This window comes from Fusarium venenatum, assembly GCF_020744135.1.
Source record: "Fusarium venenatum strain MPI-CAGE-CH-0201 chromosome Unknown EDB82scaffold_3, whole genome shotgun sequence".
Classification (NCBI taxonomy): domain Eukaryota; kingdom Fungi; phylum Ascomycota; class Sordariomycetes; order Hypocreales; family Nectriaceae; genus Fusarium; species Fusarium venenatum.
The window spans coordinates 2,041,043-2,062,731 of NW_027072131.1; the positions used below are offsets into that span (position 1 = coordinate 2,041,043).

General features: G+C 48.9%; 7 protein-coding genes across 7 annotated transcripts; 3 read left to right on the forward strand and 4 right to left on the reverse strand.

The window, feature by feature from the left end:
* Positions 1–2,455: 2,455 nt before the first annotated feature.
* EDB82DRAFT_477127 (uncharacterized protein) lies at positions 2,456–4,496 on the reverse strand (the record flags this gene model as incomplete). The annotated part of the gene is made up of 2 exons (XM_025726893.1): positions 2,456–2,851; positions 2,901–4,496. The coding sequence occupies 2 exons, from the start codon at positions 4,494–4,496 to the stop codon at positions 2,456–2,458; spliced, it is 1,992 nt and encodes a 663-aa protein (XP_025581414.1).
* Positions 4,497–5,832: 1,336 nt separating this feature from the next.
* Positions 5,833–7,116, forward strand: EDB82DRAFT_477128 (kinase-like domain-containing protein; the record flags this gene model as incomplete). The annotated part of the gene is made up of 3 exons (XM_025726894.1): positions 5,833–5,931; positions 5,982–6,941; positions 7,000–7,116. 3 exons carry the CDS (start codon positions 5,833–5,835, stop codon positions 7,114–7,116), a joined length of 1,176 nt encoding a protein of 391 aa, XP_025581415.1.
* A 112-nt stretch (positions 7,117–7,228) lies between these two features.
* Positions 7,229–8,366, reverse strand: EDB82DRAFT_220762 (peptidase M76 family-domain-containing protein). Its single transcript, XM_025726895.2, has 2 exons — positions 7,704–8,366; positions 7,229–7,648 (listed from the first exon to the last, which is right to left on the reverse strand). Exons 1-2 carry the CDS (start codon positions 8,259–8,261, stop codon positions 7,421–7,423), a joined length of 786 nt encoding a protein of 261 aa, XP_025581416.1. The 5' UTR covers positions 8,262–8,366; the 3' UTR covers positions 7,229–7,420.
* A 444-nt stretch (positions 8,367–8,810) lies between these two features.
* On the forward strand, positions 8,811–10,615 carry EDB82DRAFT_220776 (Aspartate/glutamate/uridylate kinase). Its single transcript, XM_065607244.1, has 5 exons — positions 8,811–8,981; positions 9,045–9,232; positions 9,293–9,403; positions 9,459–9,729; positions 9,784–10,615. Exons 1-5 carry the CDS (start codon positions 8,936–8,938, stop codon positions 10,500–10,502), a joined length of 1,335 nt encoding a protein of 444 aa, XP_065463849.1. The 5' UTR covers positions 8,811–8,935; the 3' UTR covers positions 10,503–10,615.
* A 113-nt stretch (positions 10,616–10,728) lies between these two features.
* Positions 10,729–11,355, reverse strand: EDB82DRAFT_430904 (uncharacterized protein; the record flags this gene model as incomplete). Its single annotated transcript, XM_065607693.1, has 2 exons — positions 10,729–11,069; positions 11,130–11,355. 2 exons carry the CDS (start codon positions 11,353–11,355, stop codon positions 10,729–10,731), a joined length of 567 nt encoding a protein of 188 aa, XP_065463850.1.
* A 1,341-nt stretch (positions 11,356–12,696) lies between these two features.
* EDB82DRAFT_504575 (TIP41-like family-domain-containing protein) lies at positions 12,697–13,820 on the forward strand. The gene is made up of 2 exons (XM_025726898.2): positions 12,697–13,487; positions 13,544–13,820. The coding sequence occupies exons 1-2, from the start codon at positions 12,771–12,773 to the stop codon at positions 13,664–13,666; spliced, it is 840 nt and encodes a 279-aa protein (XP_025581419.1). The 5' UTR covers positions 12,697–12,770; the 3' UTR covers positions 13,667–13,820.
* Positions 13,821–14,082: 262 nt separating this feature from the next.
* On the reverse strand, positions 14,083–20,456 carry EDB82DRAFT_433414 (uncharacterized protein; the record flags this gene model as incomplete). Its single annotated transcript, XM_065607726.1, has 6 exons — positions 14,083–15,842; positions 16,459–18,253; positions 18,602–18,707; positions 18,893–19,808; positions 20,013–20,174; positions 20,219–20,456. The coding sequence occupies 6 exons, from the start codon at positions 20,454–20,456 to the stop codon at positions 14,083–14,085; spliced, it is 4,977 nt and encodes a 1,658-aa protein (XP_065463851.1).
* Positions 20,457–21,689: the final 1,233 nt, after the last annotated feature.

Consider the following 21,689-nt stretch of genomic DNA (forward strand, 5'->3'; position numbering starts at 1 on the left):
AAGATACAGTTACTCGCGATAAACACTGAATATGAATGAAAGGGCAGGTCCAGGGTGTGGATGGCCTTCCAAGTTTAGACCAGAGAATGCGAAGCAGAAGGAGGAGCAGAAAGGTGGGGAAAGAGCAATAAATGACCCCTAGTTCTCCAGCACTGAGATATTCTCCCGCCGCAAAAGTGTCAGACTAGGAGGGGCGGGGAAGTTCCAGTGGCAGTCGGGTTGGCGCCTGTCCGCGGCGATGCGCTGTAGCTTGGGTAGAGATGAATGGACACGAGCTGGGCGGTAATGGTCAGTGGCTAGCTTGTGGCTAATACCTAATCTAACTGCCCAGCCCGGCGCTGATCCATGAGGTAGGCATTATGATGGATGCAATATTTTCAGGTAAAATGCACCCAAAGACTTCAGTGGAGATTGACCCCTGGATTGGATTGCCTTTGCATACTTGATGTTGCTGAATGGAAAAGTTCAGGGGTCTGATTACTTGCATTGGTCCATTGGGCGAAGTGGGATAACAAATGACCAGCCAACCTACCAGCCTGGGGAGACGTTTAATAACGTGCATGCCCGACGGGAGTGGACGGGATCTTCCCTAATGATTGAGAGCTGCAGTAATAGATAACCACGTTGTTAGATGCTATACAAGGAAATCCTCATCATTGTGCTCTATCCCTATTGTCTCCAGAAACTCAGCAAATAGTGAGACGAAGCGATCAATAGCGCACAATTAGACATGTCCAACTTGTTAGCTTCAACTGCAAATACAGCACATAATGTCTTTTTCAGGACCACCAAAATAGTGCCCCTCCTTATTGGCGCTGACCATGAGCGTACCCAGTCATGAGAGGCTCCTTACCACTACAGTGCCAATCCATTCATGGCCCGGGCCGTTCGATCAAGTTGGCCAGTGTTTTGTCTACTCACCTGCAAGATAGGTATGAATCTTTGACGGAACTAATAGACAGACCTACGTTCTCAGGAGAGTCAGGTCCAAATTTCGACGCCCAACAAATAAGAGCTATCCCCTTGCCATTAATATGTGTTTGTTGTTTCGACATGATTAGATGCTCTCGTCACCACAATATTTACTTCACGTTCCTGTGAAGCATTAGCCTTTTAACCTTAAACGGTTACTGGTGTCAGGGTTGTCTGTTGCGTTTCAAACACATCGCCATGCATCACCATTCCTCATCCAGTGACCATGGCGTTTCGATGGGATATTCTTAGCCATGGATAACAAAGACAGAGAGGTCATGGCTTAGAAAATACAAAGCCGAGTTTATTAGTCCCTCTCCCTTATGGCCACCTGAGAGACGGCATGCTTTATGCTCACACGTTTGCAAGCCATCCAGCGTCTGAGTTGTAAATCGTTCAGCGCCTCGGTAGCACAAGCTTTATGATGATGTTCATGAATGCCAAGGAGGGTTGTCCTGAGAGGTAGAAACTCTATAAAGTTTCCACTACTCATGGTGCCAAATAGCCGCCGCTGCTCAGAGCCCAGACCCATAAGGGCCATACCAGATGATATGACATGACATGTCATGTATTAATCTAATCTGAATTTGGACGGTTTGTTTGATGTGTATCTATGCCACCAACCGAACAGAAACACGAGCCAAGTAGAAGGGTCCTCTGTTACGTACTATGAGCGAATCCTCACAGATGGTCCTGTTTAACATCAGATATATATATGGATACCATGTCAAGGTCTCCAGTAAAGACTCCTTCGCATAACGGAAACCCGTCAACATTGCCGTTGATAAATTGGAGATAAACGACCTTTTACCTTGACAACAATATTTAATCTTAGCAGCTCCAGTATAATGTCTAGGCCTCGAATCTATTCACTTTGCAATTAAAGGGATAGGTCAACCCGTTTAACATGAGAGTCTGCCTGGTGGAATACCAGCCAATTCAAGAGAGTCATCACACAACACTCTTCTCCCCCAATTCCTCACTATCAGCCTTCATGACAAGATATTTTCTGACATCACAATTCGATCAGCTCGATTCTTCCGTCTCTGTTATAAAACTTGCAGATCTTGAGCAACCTTGATCCTCGTCCGAGCTCTGCGTCAATGGCACGCTAGGTATTGAGATTCAGGAATTTCAGGAGAGCAAGCAGGAGAATGAAGGTGGACCAATCGGCAGCATATCCGTGTGGAGATCTCGGGCCTCGATAACAGGACGACATATTGGGAGCCAGAGCAAATATCGCTAAAGAATTGTGGTGCAAATACGTGACATTTGTTATGTCGAAGAACGAAACGTCTGACAGGAAGAAACTTTTCTATTGCCTAGCCTTCTTTTTGTGCGTTGTCCGGTATCCGTGGACTGATCAGGACAAATCCTAACTCCTGCCTAGACGTTCATTGTTTTGACACATGACCATGCCAAGATGACATCTAATAAATTACATTTTCCTTTCGTATATGCTAGTTTTATCCCTTTTCTTGCTTTATCGTGCAACAACCTCGACCTCCTGACCCTCAAACTTGGGGAGCTCGCTCTCAATCTGGGCCCAGGTCTTGCTACCATCCACAAGTGACTTGATAGCGTCGATGATCTTCCCCTGCTCAGCTCGGACCTGGTTGGTGCTGTCACGGTCTCGCAGGGTGACCGAGCCGTCTTGGACTGTCTGGAAATCGATGGTGATGCCAAGAGGAGTACCAAGCTCGTCGTTTCGGCTATATCGCTTGCCGATACTGGCAGATGAGTCATCGACACGGCTAGAGATACCAGCGCTGCGAAGACGTTGAGAAAGCTGCTTAAGAAGAGGCTTGAACTGAGGGTTGGAGGAAAGGGGAACAAGGAGAACCTTGGTAGGGGCCACGATAGGGGGGAATGACAGGACCTTGAAAATGTTAGCAAATCGTCATATAGCACTTTAGGGGGCTTCTTACACCACGGGCCTCGTCACCGCCCTCAGTACCACGGGTCCAGAAGCTGTGCTCCATCAAAGAGTAGAGGATACGGCCAATACCGAATGAGGGCTCAATGACGTTGGGAACGAATTCACGAGTGTTCTCAACCCTCTTGCGGAACTCGATGGCGATAGATTCCTTGCTGACCTGGACCTTACCGTCACCAACACCAGGCACCTCGAGTGTGATGCTGCCGTTTTCATTCAACTCCTTGGCAAGCTTCTCGCGCTGTTCCTGTGGGGTAGCCAAAAGAGCAGCCTCAACAGTCTTGGCGTCCTTCTTGAACTGAGGACCAAACTTCTTCCTCTCGATATCAATCTGCCACTCCTCGATAACGAGGGGTGTCTCACGTTGCTCACGCACGACCAGGGGAGCACCGGTCTTCTTGGCGTGCACGCTCAAATCGTAAGCACTTCGGTCGGCACAGCCAACACACTCGATCCAGCCAGAGCTGGTGAACAACTCAGCGTCCCAGCAGTCGCAAGCGTAATGAGCCATCTCGTTGGCCATGTGCTGACGGAAGCGCAGCTTAGTCATGTCAATACCAATCTTTTGTAAGAACTGGTGGATTCGAGCAATGAAGTAGCCTAGAGTCTCGTTGTCGACAAGGCCATCCTTGACAGCTTGTCCAATCTTGACAGTCTTGGTTTGAGTCTTGCCAGAAAGCTGGGTATCACGGTCGAGAAGAACGAGCTCGACATCCTCGACCTCGTGGAATCGGGCGTGCTTCTTGCCACCCTCGGGATCGACAAAGTGCTCAATCTCGGCCATGAGGAACTCACGGACTCGCAAAAGACCGGCACGAGGAGAGATCTCGTTACGGTATGACTTGCCGATAGAGGCGGAAGCGAAAGGCATCTGGGACTGGTTGAACTCAAGAAGCTTGGCAAAGTTCAGGAACTGACCCTGAGCAGTCTCGGGACGGAGGTAACCAGGGTAGTTGCTGCTGGGACCGATAGAGGTCTGGAACATGAGGTTGAAGGAAACAGGCTCTGCAGGCTGGACACCAGTAGCAGGGTTTCTGAGGTCGTACTTCTTGATGAGCTCGCCGAGCTCAGGGCCACCGTAGTTGTCGATTCTGGCAAGGACCTCCTCGTACTCCTGGACAAGGGAATCCTCAAGCTTGACAGCCTCAGTCTTGGCCTTCTTCTTCTTCTTCTTGGGGTCCTCCTCCTTTTCTTCCACCTTCTGGCCACGGGCCTCCTTGTCACCGTTCAGGCGGGCTTCGAGAATGGCCTCAACGAAGTGGTCGGCTCGGAGAATCTCGCCGTTCTTGGGGTCCTTGCACATCCAGTCGGCAAACTTGTCGACGTGACCACTGGTCTTGAGAACCTCATGGGGAGTCAGGACAGTGCAGTCAACCTCGAGCATATCCTCCTCAAGGATGAAGTGTTTCCTCCATTGGTCAATGACGGCCGCTTGAAGCGCACAACCGGGAGGGCCATAGTCGAACAGACCACCAACACCGCCGTAGATCTCGAAAGAGGGGGTATAGAACATGCGTCGTCGGAGGATGGATTCGAGAACAGCCTTGTCGAGGGGCTGGCCCTTGAGAGTTGTCGCGCTGGAAGTCATTGTATCTTTGGTGCGCTTCTGCGACTTTTGCAGTTTGAAAGCGTTGAGGGGTCGTGAGGTCGCAAATGTGCGAGTGCGGGGTGGTTTTGCACAGGCCGTAAAACGGGACCTGGAACTAAAACGGGAAACACTAAGTTGCCTTGATAAGGACGACGCTGCTGAAAAGTTTGTTGATACTGTTACGGGCAGTGTCGTTGGAGATAGTGACAAAATACGAATTGGCTTCATTCACCCTGATTTGAAAAGCTCTAGGGATATAAAAGTGAAGCAGGAGGGCGTGAGTCACAAGCCTGTTACAGAGACTTGCACGTCTGGGCTGGATGGGTCCTATTCTCAGGCTGTCTGCTTGAGATGGATGACTGTGGATGGTGGGGGAATTTTTGGCAGTTTCTGTACCGTCTGCTCAACGTTGATTCGATGATTTGAAGTGGTTGATTACCCTAATGGGAGGCAGTTCTGGTTCGGAATTGTAGCTTTCCAAGGAAGATATGACTGACATTTTTTTGGTCCCGCCATGACCGGGGACCATTTCCTAGGTACATGCTGTAAGCCAGGGACAGGCTCCCCTCTGTTTACATCCACTGTCAGAAGGTTGGTTGATATATGTAGTTCTAGCCAGTTTAGCGAATGATTGATTATTGAAGCTTGAGAAAGCAAGCAACATAGTAAAGTTTTACCTACACTAATACTCTTCTCTTTGTAATCAATACACACCAGGTACCTGAGCATGTCTTTTGTTACAGGCTGGGGTTGACTAGGCGCTTGATCGACATAATACTTGGAGTAGACTTCTTAAAGTGCTAATATCAATGCATCGCGAGCGTCAAAACATAGTCGATAAAGATGGCCTAGTGATCCAGCATACCAGGTATTTATTAAAGTTGTGTTTGAATTTTGACCAGTTCATATTTGGTCCATCATGGGATACTTATGTCTACAGGTCTAGAGCATCTGTCAAATTAGATATGTGGATTCTGATATGAACAAGAACATATATACTTCAATACACTTTTCCCTTCCAAACTGATAACTTAGGAGGAAGCATCAGGCAACTTTCACAATGAATTGTTTATACAAGTCCTAATCTTTTCTCAGCTGTTTGTCCAGTGGGTCGATCGCTAGAAACCTGTCTTTGCCGCCTCCGTCTCAGGCGATCTACCAATTGCTAGTGCGGTGAGTTGCCTAGCAACCGCTTTGTTTAGGTAGCCGACCCCAGCTTAAGCGACATACCTTGAAGAACTGCAACCGTTCAAAAAGGCACCATCCATCGTCTTTCTTCAATTCCTCAACCGTCTTTCACTAACATCAACAGCCCATCCCATAATTCCTCTTGAGCATGGCTACCCGTACCATTGAGGCGCGCTTCGAGCGCATGTCGGTCAACGATGAGAACGACCCCCTCGGCGATGGCTCTAAGCTCTACAGCAAGAGCAAGGTGAGCTCACCGACACATTGTGGTGTCGTATCAATCACTGACATGTATAGACTATTTCTTCGACAACAAGTCATGGTGCAACCCGTCCCAACCTGTTCAAGGTCGCTCTTCAGTCACAAAGCAGCAATGCCAACGCCGCTGTAATGCTGCCATCCCAGGCTGCTCAACGAAAAGCCAACAACCCTCCTCCATCCCCTACAAGAAAGGCCCTCCCCTCTTCATCGAGAACATCAGATGAGGTCTCCGAGGACCGGAAATCAGTCACCTTGCCGGAACAGATGAGCGTTCCCAAACAGTTTCACTTGGGCATGTTTGAGATCGGCCGCCCCCTCGGTAAGGGCAAGTTTGGACGAGTCTATCTTGCTCGAGAGAGAACAACAGGTTTTATCTGTGCCCTCAAGGTCCTCCACAAGAACGAACTGCAGGCCGGTCGTGTTGAGAAGCAAGTTCGCCGAGAGATCGAGATTCAGAGCAACCTGAGACACCCCAATATTCTTCAGCTATACGGCCATTTCCACGACAGCAAGCGAGTGTTTTTGATTCTCGAGTTCGCCGGCAAGGGTGAGCTGTACAAGCACCTCCGAAAGGAGAGCCGGTTCCCCGAGTGGAAGGCTGCTCAGTACATCGCCCAGATGGCATCAGCCTTGCGCTACCTGCACCGAAAGCATGTTATCCACCGAGACATCAAGCCTGAGAACATCTTGGTTGGTATCCACGGTGAGATCAAGATCTCGGATTTCGGATGGAGTGTGCACGCTCCCAACAACCGAAGGAAGACCATGTGCGGAACTCTCGACTACCTGCCCCCAGAGATGATCAAGCCTGGTACCTCCGATAACTTTTACAACGAGAAGGTTGACCTGTGGAGTTTGGGTGTCCTGACATATGAGTTCCTTGTAGGCGAGGCGCCCTTTGAGGACACGCCAGTGATGACTCAACGAAGGATTGCTCGTGCTGATATGTCTATCCCAACATGGGTCAGCCCCGAGGCTACGGACCTCATCAAAAAGGTATGTCTCGTCGTTATGCCCCTTCCCTTGACAATCATGACAACTAACAAAATCAAAGCTGCTTGTGCTGGACCCCGAGAAGCGAATTCCTCTTGAGCAAATCCAACAGCACCCTTGGATCATCAAGCACTGTGTCAAGGGTGAACGGGCCTCGAACCGCGAGAAGGGCCTATAACGATTTTATGACAACCTAATCGATATGGACGAACGGATACGGATTGGATGGCGTTTATTGGCGATTGATTAATTTGTAATATTCAAAAGCGGAACCTGACCGTTTGCATAAGTTGGCGTATAGGGTCTCCATTGTGGCATCATTTGAGAATTGTTACAATGAATAGAAGAATTGCATTAGCATTTGAAAGGGTATCATTGACAGTATTAGCGTATCCGATGGAGAGGCATCATGTTCCATTACGAGCGCCTCTTGCCATACTCATATATCATACACGGTTTTCAGGTCGAAATCTATTTCCCCATTACCTAAAAACCTCATCGAATGGCCGGGTATCTGCAAAGCACGAATCCCACACTGAATTGACGGCCCTGGCTGCCTCAACGTCGTCCTTACACGCAGTTCTGCCAACAATGGAGTCGATAGCTCGTCTGCGGACGCAATTTTGGAATTGTTGTGTTAGTTTCCAGTTTCCTCTTGTAAATGCTTCCTTGGCCCATCTGCATTCGCCACTGAGCATTGAAGCCCGGATCTTTAGAACAGTTAGGACTCGATACTAGTTAGATATATGAATGGCTTCAACTCACCTCTGTACATGCAGCGTGCTTCAAGTTTCCTGGCTTACCCACAAAGTCGACATTCTTCCACCTAAGCGTATCCCAAGCATGCACCATTTCGTGCGCAAGCGTGTCTTCGAGATGTTTCCTGTTCTGAATTTCGTTGGCGCATATCAGGATACCATGTTCGGGGCTGAAACCGCCTGATTGTCGCAGTACAGTGCCATCAGCGTTGAGATATGAAGGGCAACGCCGACAGTAAACGTTGGAAGGGTCTATCCGTCCATTGAGGTCGCGGATCTTTTCTGACATGAAGCGCACAGTGGGTGAATATGTAAAGAGCCAGTCACGGAATTCTTCGCAGCGCTTAATGTCCTTTTCCTCCTCGACGGTATGTACCCATTCCCGGTAGTGGAATTTGCCTTCGGGTGTCATTTGACCCGATATCATCTTGAAATAGTTCATCCATTTTGACACTTCTGGTGAGAATCCGGTTACTGCAGGGTCATTCTGAATTCCTCTTGGGGCTTGAGTCGAGGTAGATGCGCCAGCTGTGGCGCTGGGAGCATTTGTTGGATCAGATGACATCGTCAAGGGTCTGCCGATGAGTCTTCAGCGTCGGCGTTGGTGTCAGCGAGTGTATTGGTGCTTGCAGCGGAATTCGGGATCCGGGATCTTGAATTATTCAACGACGGGATCTCTTTCGACCTTCTCGCCAAGGTCTTAGTCTCTGAGGTAGTTGAACATAAATTCTGCCACGCCCGTTCTGGCCCAAGGCGGTGAAAACAACGACTCGGAAATGTTATCCAATCAGCAAGTTTTTGTTGACCCGTTTTGCGACTTCGGAGTCTGGGGGATACCGGGGAGGTTCTACAAGGGCGCAAAGGGCACAGATCCAATCACCTTGACCATCGAGCAACGTTTCCAGGATCAACCTGCGCCCAGCTCTATACATCCCATCCTCGGTTCCACACTCGAAAAAGCGACAAGGGCGTCTGAAAATGACGAGTGAAGGTATCTTTCAGTGTGAGCGTTTTCCTGATTTCTCTTCTTTTTGCTTCATTCATCTTCGTTAAATTGCGCTGTGTAAAGAGAGCCTGTCCTGTTGAATTTGTCCATATATGATATATATGTCTCTACATCTCCGTGTAGAACTCATATTGTCATGTGAAAGCACCAGTCTTTACCACGGGCATTGTATTTTATCATACGGTTAAAGCGGCATTAACTGACTTATTTTCTTTCTTTTTAATCTCGCAGTCATGCGAGGAAACGGGACAAAGTCCCTGACCATTGTTATCAAGCTTGGTGAGTACCACTCTCTGCACCAAACTTGACTCATCTCCCCCTAACACTCCGCCTTCTTTTCAGGAACAAGCTCAATTGTCGATGAAAAGACTCATGAGCCGCTTCTTCCTATTCTCACTCTCATTGTTGATACAGCTGTAAAGCTCCGAAAGGATGGCCACCGAGTGGTCATTGTTTCATCGGGAGCCATCGGCGTTGGGCTCCGGCGAATGGATGTAGAGAAGCGACCTAAGCATCTCGCACAGCTACAGGTTCGACTTGATGTCTTTTTTAAACAGAAATCTTGAGAGTTCTCTAACCTCGATTGACAGGCACTCGCGGCGATCGGTCAATGCCGACTGATGAGTCTCTGGGATAGTTTGTTCACCCATCTCAGACAGCCGATTGCGCAGATTCTCCTTACTCGAAACGACATTGCAGATGTATGTTTCCCTTTCTCATCTACTATTCGCGATCATGAATTAAAATAAGCTGCAGCGGACCAGATACTTCAATGCCCAGAATACCTTCCATGCACTTCTGGAACAGGGCGTTATTCCCATTGTCAACGAGAATGACACTCTCGCTGTTGCCGAAATCAAGTTTGGCGACAACGATACTCTCTCCGCCATCACTGCCGCCATGATCCACGCCGATATGTTGTTCTTGATGACAGATGTTGACTGTCTGTACGACAAGAATCCCCGAACCAACCCGGATGCCAAGCCCATTGAGGTGGTCGAGGACATTGCCGCCCTCCAAGCCGATGGTAAAAATCATTCTCAATCCTGCGTTTTGCCTTGTGGTCACTGACAGTGAACAGTTTCCAGTGCTGGCTCATCCCTTGGAACCGGAGGCATGAGTACCAAGATTATTGCAGCCAGATTGGGCACTTCTGCGGGTGTCACGACTGTGATTACAAGGTCATCTAATCCAGGAAATGTGCTTCACATTGTGCAGTACCTCCAATCAATACAAAGAGGGAACAGCCCTCCCAGCCCTGATGAGCGCGCCGAAGGTCTGACACGTTCAGCATCAGCTCTGTCACTGTCAGCCTCCAATGGCAATGGTGTCCCCTGGCCCCCTCTACATACCCGATTCGTCCCTGCCAACAACCCTATCCGGGACCGTCACTTTTGGCTGCTTCACACCCCTTATCCTCATGGCACCCTCTACATTGACTCGGGAGCTTACAAGGCACTTGTTGGCAAGGCTGGCCTGCTCCCGGTAGGCGTTGTTGACGTTGAGGGTAACTTTGCCCAGCAGGAAGTAGTGCGGCTCGTGACAGTCAAGCGACGATCAACTCCTGGACCGGATGGTAAGATGTGGGAGGGTACTCCGGAAGAGGTTGGCCGAGCACTGGTCAACTATGCCGCTGCTGAGATCGCTCGGATCAAGGGAAAGCAAAGCGTGGAGATTGAGAAGATTCTTGGTTATGCTGACAGTGAGTATGTCGCTCACCGACAACATGTTGGCTTCTTTGGGAAAGGCAGCAGGCCAGTGAGTCCCGCACACGAGATCGTTTCGGCGGTGATGGAGTAAAATAAAAAGAAGGAACTGAAAGATGGACAGAACGGGGGCAAGCGAATACATTTCAACATATACAGCGCTTTGATGATGATGATGACGATGATTATATCTACCAAATCCACCAAATAATCCAAGCATGATTGACTTGATTGCAAGTTTCTTTTTCCCTTCACTCTCAACGCCCAAGAATGACTTAAAAATGACCCAAACGCCAGACGAACTAAAGCCACCTTCCACTCTAACCGGTCGCAAACAAGTTGTCTTCGTCACGGAGGTACTCTCCACAATCAGCCTGTCTGAAGCAGGTAACACCAGTAGGGTCCAGTCTTCGCGCCTCAGCGGTGCTGCGGGCTGTGACACCAAATCCGAGCGGGGTGTCGTTCATGCTGTAGACAACGACTCCCTGGTGCTCAGGGCAGTCCTCGGACCAGCGGCCAACGTGGGCCTTGACGATGTTACTACCGTAGAGGAAAGGCATGGTTCCGTTCTCCTTGACCCAGATCTTGTAGCGGGCGTGCTCGGCGATGATGGGGAGGGCTGTGACGTGCAGACGAAACTTGCCCGTCTTGGTGAACTTGCCTATAGAGAGGTTTGGGTTAGTCAGGGTACCTGAGGTTTCGCATCCGGGGCCATCCATACCAAGACAGGTTCCTAGAGACAGAAGCTTCTCGCGCGCAATAGAAGTCGCCAGGTTGGCAATGGAAAGGCGGACGTAAAAGACACGATCGCGAACGAGGCGGAAGACATAGCGATCAGCGTTAGGAGAGTCGTCGAGAGGGGCGATGAGGTTCTTGAGAGAGCCACCAGTGTAGTTTGCCAGCTTCTCGAAGAGAGTCTGTGTCTCCTTTTCTGTGAGGGGACGCATTGTGTCGGTTGTGATTTTTGGTGGTGCTTCAAGTGCTGGAAGGTGATGGATGTTTTGCTGGGTTTGGATGCGCAAAGGAAAAAAAGTTGATGGAGCGGGAACTGATAAGGATCCTTATCGGCCGGTGGATGCTCAAAGTTGAAAGGGTCCACCTCCACCTTCAAGCAAGGTGTAAGTGAGAACAAGCCAAAAATATGAATCGAGTTCCATTATCACTCAGATGTGTCTATATTAATTATAATTACTTATGTTTTCATCTAAACCATAAGTTGAACTAAAAAATTAGCTAGATTATCCTTCGTAATTGCTATGACATTTGTCTGAATCTTCACAGTCTAACACCCCAATATGCGCTTTCAGACACCGTTTATTGTAGAGAAGATGCTCCCTTCAAGCAAGTTCCAATTTACTATAAAGAGTATTATAACTAGGCACTTACCTGAGTACCTGATTTGATCAATTGGTAGAATCTAAGAGTCAGATATCTATAAAAGCTGTCTGATGGAGTTTCCAACTCAATGCTAAACAAATCGTATTGCATGAGCTTTCGTGCTTTTTATGCCTACAAGGGAAATAAGAAACTCGTCAGTTGGAGAGTTTCTTATACTATCACTGTATCTCATGCCACTGAGTGCTAATGGAAAAACAAGATCTAACGCTTTATTCTGAAATTGCACATAACAAGGTTGACGATTGGAGGTGAGGCTTCGTGATGAAGAAACTCAACAAGGCAAGTAGGTCGGGGACCAACCATGGAATTTGATTTACATCGATGTATCTTTATTTGAGACTGATTTCACACATGATGAACATATTCGAGTCGAGGGTGTTGCTTTTGACGCAGTCATGATCGATGTAGCTGTGAGTGTTGACTGAGACAAATATTTGCGTTTCTTACATTTGTTCCTTTTGCATGACCTACGGCACTCGACGAGTAGGATTCACAAGGCGTTCAATTAATAACTTTCACCTAATCACCTACGCCTCTATATCATGATAGCAAACCTCATATGGCCATGAAATCTGGAAACTAGGAATAATCTTTACTCTGTCGTATTAATATTGAGAGATGCTGACCTCTTTGACCGAGTCTTTTTCATAACTCATCATAAATTCAATTGTTCTATGACTGCTCTACTACCACTTTAGCAGTTCATACTTGGCTCACTTAGGGATGAATATTAAATTCTTATTACAACAAAGTTGACGTAGTTTGTTGATATTTCTTTGTCCATCTCTTTAAATGTCTGTCTGATCCATTTGATAAGGCAGCGACCCCTAGTGGGGGTAGTTACCTGTAGTGGCAACTCCCCACTACCCCACCACATACTCACTACGACTCAAGCTCTCCAACTTGCAACCTCTGTTTAACATCGTCACATTTCCTTAGAGAAATAAGCCATTCATACTTCAAGATGCAGCAAAATCATATATCAAACCTCAATGAACCCTTCCCAAAGCCACAGGCTCTGGCATCGGCGACGACGACACATGCTCAAGGCCAATTTCGCATCTCGACGCGCAAGCTACCCATCTCCAAGGCCGGCACTATTGATGCACTCACCGAAAAGATTGGCATCCCAATGCCTGAGATGATCTTTGGCGAAAACCTCGTCGGAATTGAGCATATACCTTCGGGCTGGTCCCTGAACTTCAACACCCCGGACGCCCTTGATGCCGTCGACAAGACAGATCGACACATGCTCAAAGTTGCATACGCTCGAGACTGGGAGAGCACTCGGGAAGGCACTACGCAAGGCATCAAGGAGGTTGTGAAGCCCTACGACTGGAGCTACTCGACAACGTATACCGGGAGCGTCGACCCATCGGCCAAACAGTTTGCGCCTACAGAGAATATGATTCCGATCGAGCTGCTGAAGCGCCGTGACCCCATCCTTTTCTTCGATGAGGTTATGCTGTTCGAGAGCGAGCTAGACGATAACGGCATAAGCATTTTCAGCGCCAAAGTTCGTGTTCACGAGAAGCGCATGCTTTTGCTGTGCCGGCTATTCATGCGACTTGACAATGTCATCCTGCGAATTCGTGACACTCGGGTCTATGTTGACTTTGAGACCGACGAAGTCATTCGTGAATATTCGGCGCAGGAAGAGACGTACGAGAACGTCAAGAGGGTGAGACATCTTGAAATCTACGCTCACCAATGATTGAGTACTAATTTTTGGCCTAGAAGCTGCAGATGTCCGGCAGACTGCCTGATGATATCACAATCGCACTGCGGGATCCCAATATCCTAGCCCCATTACTGCCGCTGGTTGAGCATCGAGCGGAAGCTGTAAAGCTGGGTGCATGAAAGAAGGCTATAGTACACAACGTATAAGCTTGAGTGAGACGGGAGTTTCAGGAGTTCGGTACATTTTTATCATACGGGTTCTTTAACACAATAAAGCGGTTACGGAACTCGTGAAACCAAGAAACTTAGTTATCTGATATCAAAAAACGCTGCTAAGCAGTTTGTTAACTTGCCCCAGTCCAAACTCGACATCGTCTTGAACCCATCCATGCCCTTCAACCCAAAGACGTGCAGTACAATACAAGTCTAAAACAGACATCATTCAGATCTTCATAAAATATCAAATTTCCTTTGTGTGACTCCAAAGCTTTGCTTGAATATAACCGTCCCTGACCTGACCAACGCCTGCTTGACCCCAGACTCTTTTCGTTTACTTTGCTTGGTGCCCCCAGTGCTTGTGTTTCGGTGATTTTGCATCACCGCGCGAGCGGAGAAGAGCTCTGCGTTACCTCCTCAAAGTCAAGTTCCCACCTGTCAACTTCTTTGAACTTCTTTGCTGCCTGCCTGAGCTCGTCTGCAGATGGCGTGCTTGCATTCTCGGCACTTCCATCTTCAAACGTATCGTTAGGGAGTGGTTGGAAACGACTATTATCGTGTTGATCCTCGTCACCACTGGCTTCCTCGTTTTCGTTTTCCTTGTCTGATGAGCGGCGTGAGTAGGTTTGTGCATTGCGCTCTACCTGTTTGCCAGAACTAGTTTGTTTGGACTTCAGAGCCTGTGTTGTGCGCCCACCCCTCGAACCTGGTCGTTTTGCACCGCCGCGACTTGTTGATCGCCCACCTCGTCTTTGACGTGCCCCTCGGCTGCCAACATATGAAAGCTCGTCCTCATCCTCGCCAATGCCAGATGTGTCATGCTCTTCATCACTCTCCATTCCTGGCTCTCGCTGCTTCTTGTAATGCCGTTTTGGAAGCAGGCTCGTTAGATCCGCAGTTGTGACTTTGTGTGAAGGTTGTTGACGTCGGGTTGCAGCTCGTCCCCGGGGCTTTTGTGTTTCGGCATAATTAGGAGAGTGTGTTAACGACGGAGGAGAGGAAACGTCCGAGAAGTTATCGGCACGAACTGGTGTTGTGATAGAGGGTCGTCGGCGTCTCTTGGCCAGGGTATGAATATCAGGCCAATTCGCGTCTTCCGAATCACTGCTGGCCGGTAGGGCCATGAGCTCATCATTATTGATCGGTGTAACGGGCCGTTCGGGGAGGACAGGTGAAGGTCCCAAAGGAGATCCAAGATCCGATAGTGAGGAGTCACTCTCAGCATCTGAGTCAATGGTCTCCGGCGCAGGTCCCGCTTCATCCTCAGATAGCTCCATATCTCTCTCAATCCGCGACATCTTCTCCGGCCGTTCGCTGCTTGGGAGCGCGTCCTCACTCTTTCGTTTCCTATGCTTCGGTCCTGCTGAAACATCTGGAGATACTGGAACTTCGATTTCGAGTTCGGCTTCAGGTTGTGTTCTCCGTCTGTTATTAACCGGAGTGGATTCAGCTTCAGGCGCAAAGTCATCCTCGCTCTCTGAGTCTGGCTCCTGTCCTACTGCATTTTCTTCTGGTTGCGGCTTTCGTGCAGTTCCTAGAATACTTGGCTCTCTGGCTCGTCGCTTGAAAGCGCCGAAGTGAAGTGTAGAGCTAATACTTGGGGTGTTACCACCGCGGCTGCTAGGTCTGATGGGAGGGTCGTTTCGCCCAATGATGCTGGACTGACGCGATCTGCGCCCAAAGTTGCTCAGACTGAGAGACGAATTGTTGTTTGAGCCAAGTCCCAAGTGCGTACTATCATCACCAAGTCCAAAGCTTTCGTCGAGGTCGAGAAAAACGCTGTCGGCCAAATCAAGCCCGCTTGTGTCTCTTCTGTGTGTTGGTGTGGCTGCCGTTCGTCGTCCACCTTCAACAGAGCTACCAGAATCTCCTTCTTCAGCAGTGCGACTTGTCGTAGAAGTAGGATCCTCCCTGCCCAGCTTATCAAGAGCTGCGTCGCGTCGCCGGTTCGCAGCAAGAACATCTTCCTCGTTGGCCGTGCTAACACGAGCACCCGAGGCTCGCGTTGTTCGTCTACGACCCCTCTCCGGTGACTTGTACTTCTGCTGAGGTCGATTATCTTGTTCGTCTTGCGTATCGGGTGAAGGTGATCGTGCATGAGGTTTGGCAGACTGTGCAGCCACACGGCGTGCACGTGTAGCTCGAGGCATTACGAGTGACTATTCTGGTCGATGGTGTCGCAGGAGAGTAATTATGACGAAGAACGGTCAAGTCACCTTTCGCGACTTTGACGGAAGTCGTTTCAAGGGAGGTTTGGGGAGGCTGGTATTGGCAGTATTAGACCAGGTAGGGAACGACCTATGATGATGATATTGTGCAAAAGAGAAACACGCCAAAGAAACGCGACGCGACCAGGGTACGTACTCTGCAGTAGTGGGATTACCCCACTAGAAACATTTAGCTTTTGGCCCGCCATCGAGAACTTCGATCAGCATCAGCATCAGCATCAGCATCAGCATCAGCATCAGCATCAGCATCAGCATCAGCAAATCGTTTCTTAATTGAATCTAAGGCTACATATTTAGTTTCCAAATTACTGTTTGATCTCGCACCGTTGAAAGTGTTTTCTTTCTCAAAAATGTATAATGCCTCTATCGAGATATTCATAAAATTCTTGACACATCTATGGAAATCAACTTTATCTAGTCTCATGCCTGTGTTATTGTACATAATCATCCAAAGAATCCTTGCTATCGTACATGGCGCGCATAAAATTAAATACGGGCCTTAAATCAGAGCCGTTCCTCTGAACATACTGTTCTTGACCTCTGCAACAACGTCCTTTCTGTCGTCGTTGCCAACAAGCACGATACCACGACCTCGTCGACCCATTCGTCCAGCACGACCCAGTCGGTGGATAAAGTCAATAGTTGTGTGCGGTACATGGTAGAGAATGACATGACGAACTGCAAGAGTGTCGATACCTCTGGAAGCCAAATCTGTGACAACCAGAACTCTCACGTTGGGCAGAGATCGCTTCTTGGCATTGAGCGTTGGTGTAGGGATTCTGAGAGGGTCTGGAGATGTGAATGTTGCCAAAACCTCGCCATGGCGTTTTTCGGGAGTGTCCCTGTGAAGAGCCTCGGCGTTGATACCCTTTTCTCTGAGATATTCAGCCAACTCTTCGGTCTTTTCTCGCTCGTTGACAAACACCATGATACGACGAACATCGACTTCGCCCTTGACAGGGCCCTCATGGTTGGAGGCTTCGCGACCGATGGAGTAAATCGCATCAGCACAGGCGAGATCCTTGTTGTTACGGTAGGGTTCTCTTGAGACGTCAATGACTCCAAGTTGAACACGTCGAGGAATGGCGTGAAGGTTAGGGGTGGTAATTCGGGTCATCTTGGGATAGTTGGTGGCTAAATAGTTGTTGAGCTTTCGAGGGATAGTGGCAGAACAGCAGACAAATTGCTTCAAGGATGGCATTGCACGCTCGACGATGCTGGTCGTTACAGGTGCGAAGCTTCTGTCGAATAGAGAGTCGGCCTCATCGACGATCAGATGGGTGACACGAGAAAGAATGTTGGGATCAGAGTCGGCGATGGATGCAAGAAGATGAGGTGTCGAGACAATGATGTCAACTCCTCTGGGTCCGTACAAGTTGCGCTGGATCTGCTGTGGCTTCAGATCCGACGAGAGCAGTTCTGTCTTGAACTTGGCGACATGGGATAGCGATTTGGATGTCTTCGTAACCTGATGTGCAAGCTCGGCTGTAGGTACAAGAATGACAACCTTGGGACGGGCCATTGTAGGGTGTGGTTCGTCGAACGGCTTTCCCTTGGAATTGGATGCTAATTGTCGTTCCTTCTCGATCTCCCATCGTTCACGGTATGCCTTCAACTCAGGATCTGCGGCCTCAGCTGTCTTGAGAGCATCGACAGCTGGTAGAAGATACGCCAACGTCTTTCCAGATCCTGTTTCGGCGGCGAGAAGGAATGATCTCATTTCTTCCGATGGCCTCTTAAGGTCATCAGGACTCTTTTGGCCTATCAGAGCGGGGATTGCAAGTTTTTGCACAGGCGTTGGCTTGATATCGGTCATACCCTTGAAGAGTTCCTCGTTGACGGCGACTTGTAGGGCGGGGATTAGGTCGAAGTTATCGAACGAGTCGTATTCGGTCAGGATATCCTTCGTCATCATTCGCTTTCCATATGAGACTGTAGCCAGAGCACGCTGCATCTTGAGTGCCTTTCGATCATCACCATCTTTTGTTCCCCCTCTTCGGTTGTCCCTCTCTCTTGTGTTACTGGGTTTTGAATCCTTTCCTCCTACCACACGTTGCCGACCGGCTCTGCGGGCAGGGTCGACATTGGCGACTCTTCTATTCATTCCACCAAAGGGACCTGGAGCCTCGCGACGTCTTTGTCGGTCATCGCGAGATGGAGGGGCCTGGCCGACTCGATCCGATAGAACCATGCGTGAGGGGCGAGGCTTGAAGTGTTGCGATGCTAAACGTTGGCTAAGACATGGTTGTAAAGATGTTCGAATTATAGCCGCCGGTCGAGATGTGAACATGCAAAGCGAACATATCGAGTTCGCTGCGACACGCTGCATGATGGCGAAGAGCTTTATGAATTATGTAGTAAATGAGTCGTCGCAACAAGTCTTCCTGCTAGAATTTTTTGTTCAAGTCGGCAGTCGGCGTTTTTGCACCGATTACATTAGGTACGTACTGCCGCCCCGCAGTAGACTCTAATGCTTCAGCATCCCACCTTTGACCATTGCTGTTACAAGCATGTGAAAATGAAACTGAATAAACCATTTCGTAATTGCAAATATACGCTATTAGACTTTGAGAAGACCCCCATCAAAAAGTAATTGCAAATGTAGAAAGGATTATCGATTCATATAATTGGTTGATTGTTCATAGCGACAAAATGAATATGGTTCCTAGACGATCTTAGGCCTTGTAGGTCCTCCTGTTATCCACGACTGTCCCATACCTTGGCCGGTGCAATTGTTCTTGATTTGATCCCTGCACGGCCGATATCCCATCCCTATTCTTTATTATATTCTACCCAAGTCGACTCAGAATCAGAACGCTTCATCCACATTACTTGGCTATTCTTCCTAGTGATCAACAGCCTGCCACCACCCTATCCCGATGGCGACTGCAAGTGCTCCTGCTGTGATTATCCTGGTGGCTGTCAGTTGTGTCCCTTTGTCATGAAATCCTCGATCACTCACATAGGTACTACGTTCCCACGAGGGGGCTGAGACGATTCTCCAGAAGGCTTTGTCTTCTTTACTACCTTCTCGCTCTTCGGGATCGGCGCAGGTTGGGCGTCTTGTAGAGAGTGGACAGGCTCTGATTGAGGGCCAGACGGCGTTTCGTACCCCAGAGATTTGGCAGCGAGCGGAGCATTATTCGTTCGACTATCGACCGCTTCGGACTGTATATTGTCCTGAATCCGTTCGGTCGTAACGGCGCTGGGGGCCTTTTCGTGTTGGGTATTCTGGGCCGGATAACTTTCAACTTGAGATGGTGACTCGCCACTTGTCTTCGCACTGGGCTTTACCTCAGACGTCTTCATGACAACAGCTTCGTCCTCCTCGCTAGGGGGCGACTTTTGCCCAAAGACTTTGTCTTTCGAGTTGGGGTTCGGTAGAGACACAATAGGTGGGCCCTTCGATTGTCTGTTGGGAGAAGGCTTAGGCTCCTCTTCTATTGACCCCAGAGATACGGCCGAGCGGGTTCTTCCGAAGCTGTGAGAAGGTCTGCTATCACGTTTTCTAGTAACGGTAGGACTGAAAGACGCAGGGGACAAGCACAAGTCATCATTAGAATCCAGACTAGTTCTTCTAGACGAGATCACACGAGGTGACGAGGGAATGTCGTCGAGGTGAGTCTGGTCTTCTCCAAGGTGTGTCTGAATGGAGCGTATGGTACCGAGGATTGAACCACGGTCGGATGGAAAGCTTTCGAGAGTAGGGTCGTTCACGTCGAGTTCGGACGTCTTATCGCGCATCGTTTTGACTTTCGAGGCCTGTCTCGGGCTACTGTTGGCGTTCAGAGTGTTGTCATGTTCTGCGTCATCTCCGAAATCGTAAGCACCCAAGCACTCATGAGCAAACAGCGGCATCTTCATCTCCTCAGATTCGTCTTTAGAATCATCAACAAGCGATTCGTGGGCAAACAGAGGCGCCTTAAAATCCTCAGGGTCTTCATCCTTGACATCGTTGCCCAGAGATTCATGCGCGAACAAGGGTATCTTGTTTTCTTCGTTGTCTTCTTCGGTGTCTTCTTCGACATCGTCGCCTGGCGACTCATGTGCGAATAGTGGTACCTTGGAATCTTGTGTGTCACTCTCCACATTGTTCACTTCCGAAGGTGTCACATTCGACTGTGTGGCAGGGTTCAACTTGATTTCCGGTGTATCAATGCCAGCTGGGGCAATTTGTTCTTCTGCGGGTTTCTGTGTGTGGACAACATTGTTCTCGTTACCAGAGTCGTCGGTTGCTTGGGAATCTCATCAGCAAAGGTTCGAGAGATAGTGGTCGAGCTGAACTCACCTGTGGGGTAGTTCTCTGCCAGAACCCAGTTATCATGCCCTATACGAAGCTTGAATTGGTAGTCCTGTTCAGGCTCAAGCATAACTTCAGATTGGAACGTATGCTCTCCATTTTGGTCAGAAATACATTCCATCTCTTGGAGTTGCCATTGTGGATCCGAGAAAGAGCCTGCGAGGAAAACGGGAGGTACGATTCCAGGCTTGCTGTAAGTGATGGTAAACGGCGTTTTGGGCGACATGGTAAGGTTTGATGCGCTATTGTTGTCAGTAACCCGCGGCCTGGAAGTGAATGAGGCCGTAGCGCTCACCTGAGTTAGTGATTAAAGACAGTGCAGAGGTGCGGCACGATCAAGTGAGAAAGATTAGGTCTGGAGTGGTAAACTGTCTTGCAGTTGATACTATGATGGTTCGAGCGGGCGAGAATCGAATGATGAGCAGGGGTGTCTGTACCACTGCTGGCGAGCTGCGATAGTCTAGAAATCACTATAGCGGCATCACGGCAGATCGACCATGTATGATAGGATGCGAGGTGTGAAGTCAGGGTGAGGAATTGATGTAGGATGATGCGAAATGAGGGTGAGGTGAAGTGAGGTGCAGGATGACGAAGGTTTAGGTGGTAAGTACTGTATTGATGTGAGGAGAGCCAGAAGGAGGAGGCGGCGGGATGACGACAGGTCAATGCAACACCAACCTTGAGGAAAACCAATGTCGAGACTGAGGTTTATCGACGCACGAATAGGATGATTGTTGAGGAAGAGAACGAAAGTGAACAAGGGAGAGGAAAGAATACCTGGAGCTTGCGGTTGGGGTCAAACACGTGAGATTGAGGCGATTGACTTTTACAAGTCACTTTTAGCACGACCGAGGGAGGATACCGGCCTACCAAGACCTCACTACTACCTAACTGAAAGGCCAAGGACGTCATCAAGGGAGGAGATGACGAGGGAGGATATACTTCGCGTCCAGCTCAAAGCGAACATCGGGACTTGCAATAATTAACTTTGACGGTTTGAGCAGATTACATGGCTATTTCTACTTATTCTGAACGTTTAAGGATTTCCACCCGTCAGAGGTGCGCTTTTTGTTGGTGTTGAAAATCAGACACAGTCCGGGCCGTCTGGGGTTAATCACGATCTGCAGAAACGGGCCTATACAGTGCTATACTGTACTATGTACCAATTAGCTTTGGTGCCTTGTTTGGTAGCTGCAGATCGACAACAGTTGATCTGCTACCTTTATTTCTACTGGATAGCAGTTATTGATCGCTCGATTCCGTGTGCTGAACCTACTCAACTGAATTTTATCAAAGTCAGTAGTAGGAACCAGCCAAGTATCAGTAGCCACCCGCAGGTTCATTGTGCTGCAGGCAGCTCAACTTGGAAAGGGAAAATTCGGCCGTGAAACCATGGACATTGACTCAATGAATGGGTCTTTTGGAGCAAAGTGAACCGTGCGCCCCGCATTCCAACCGT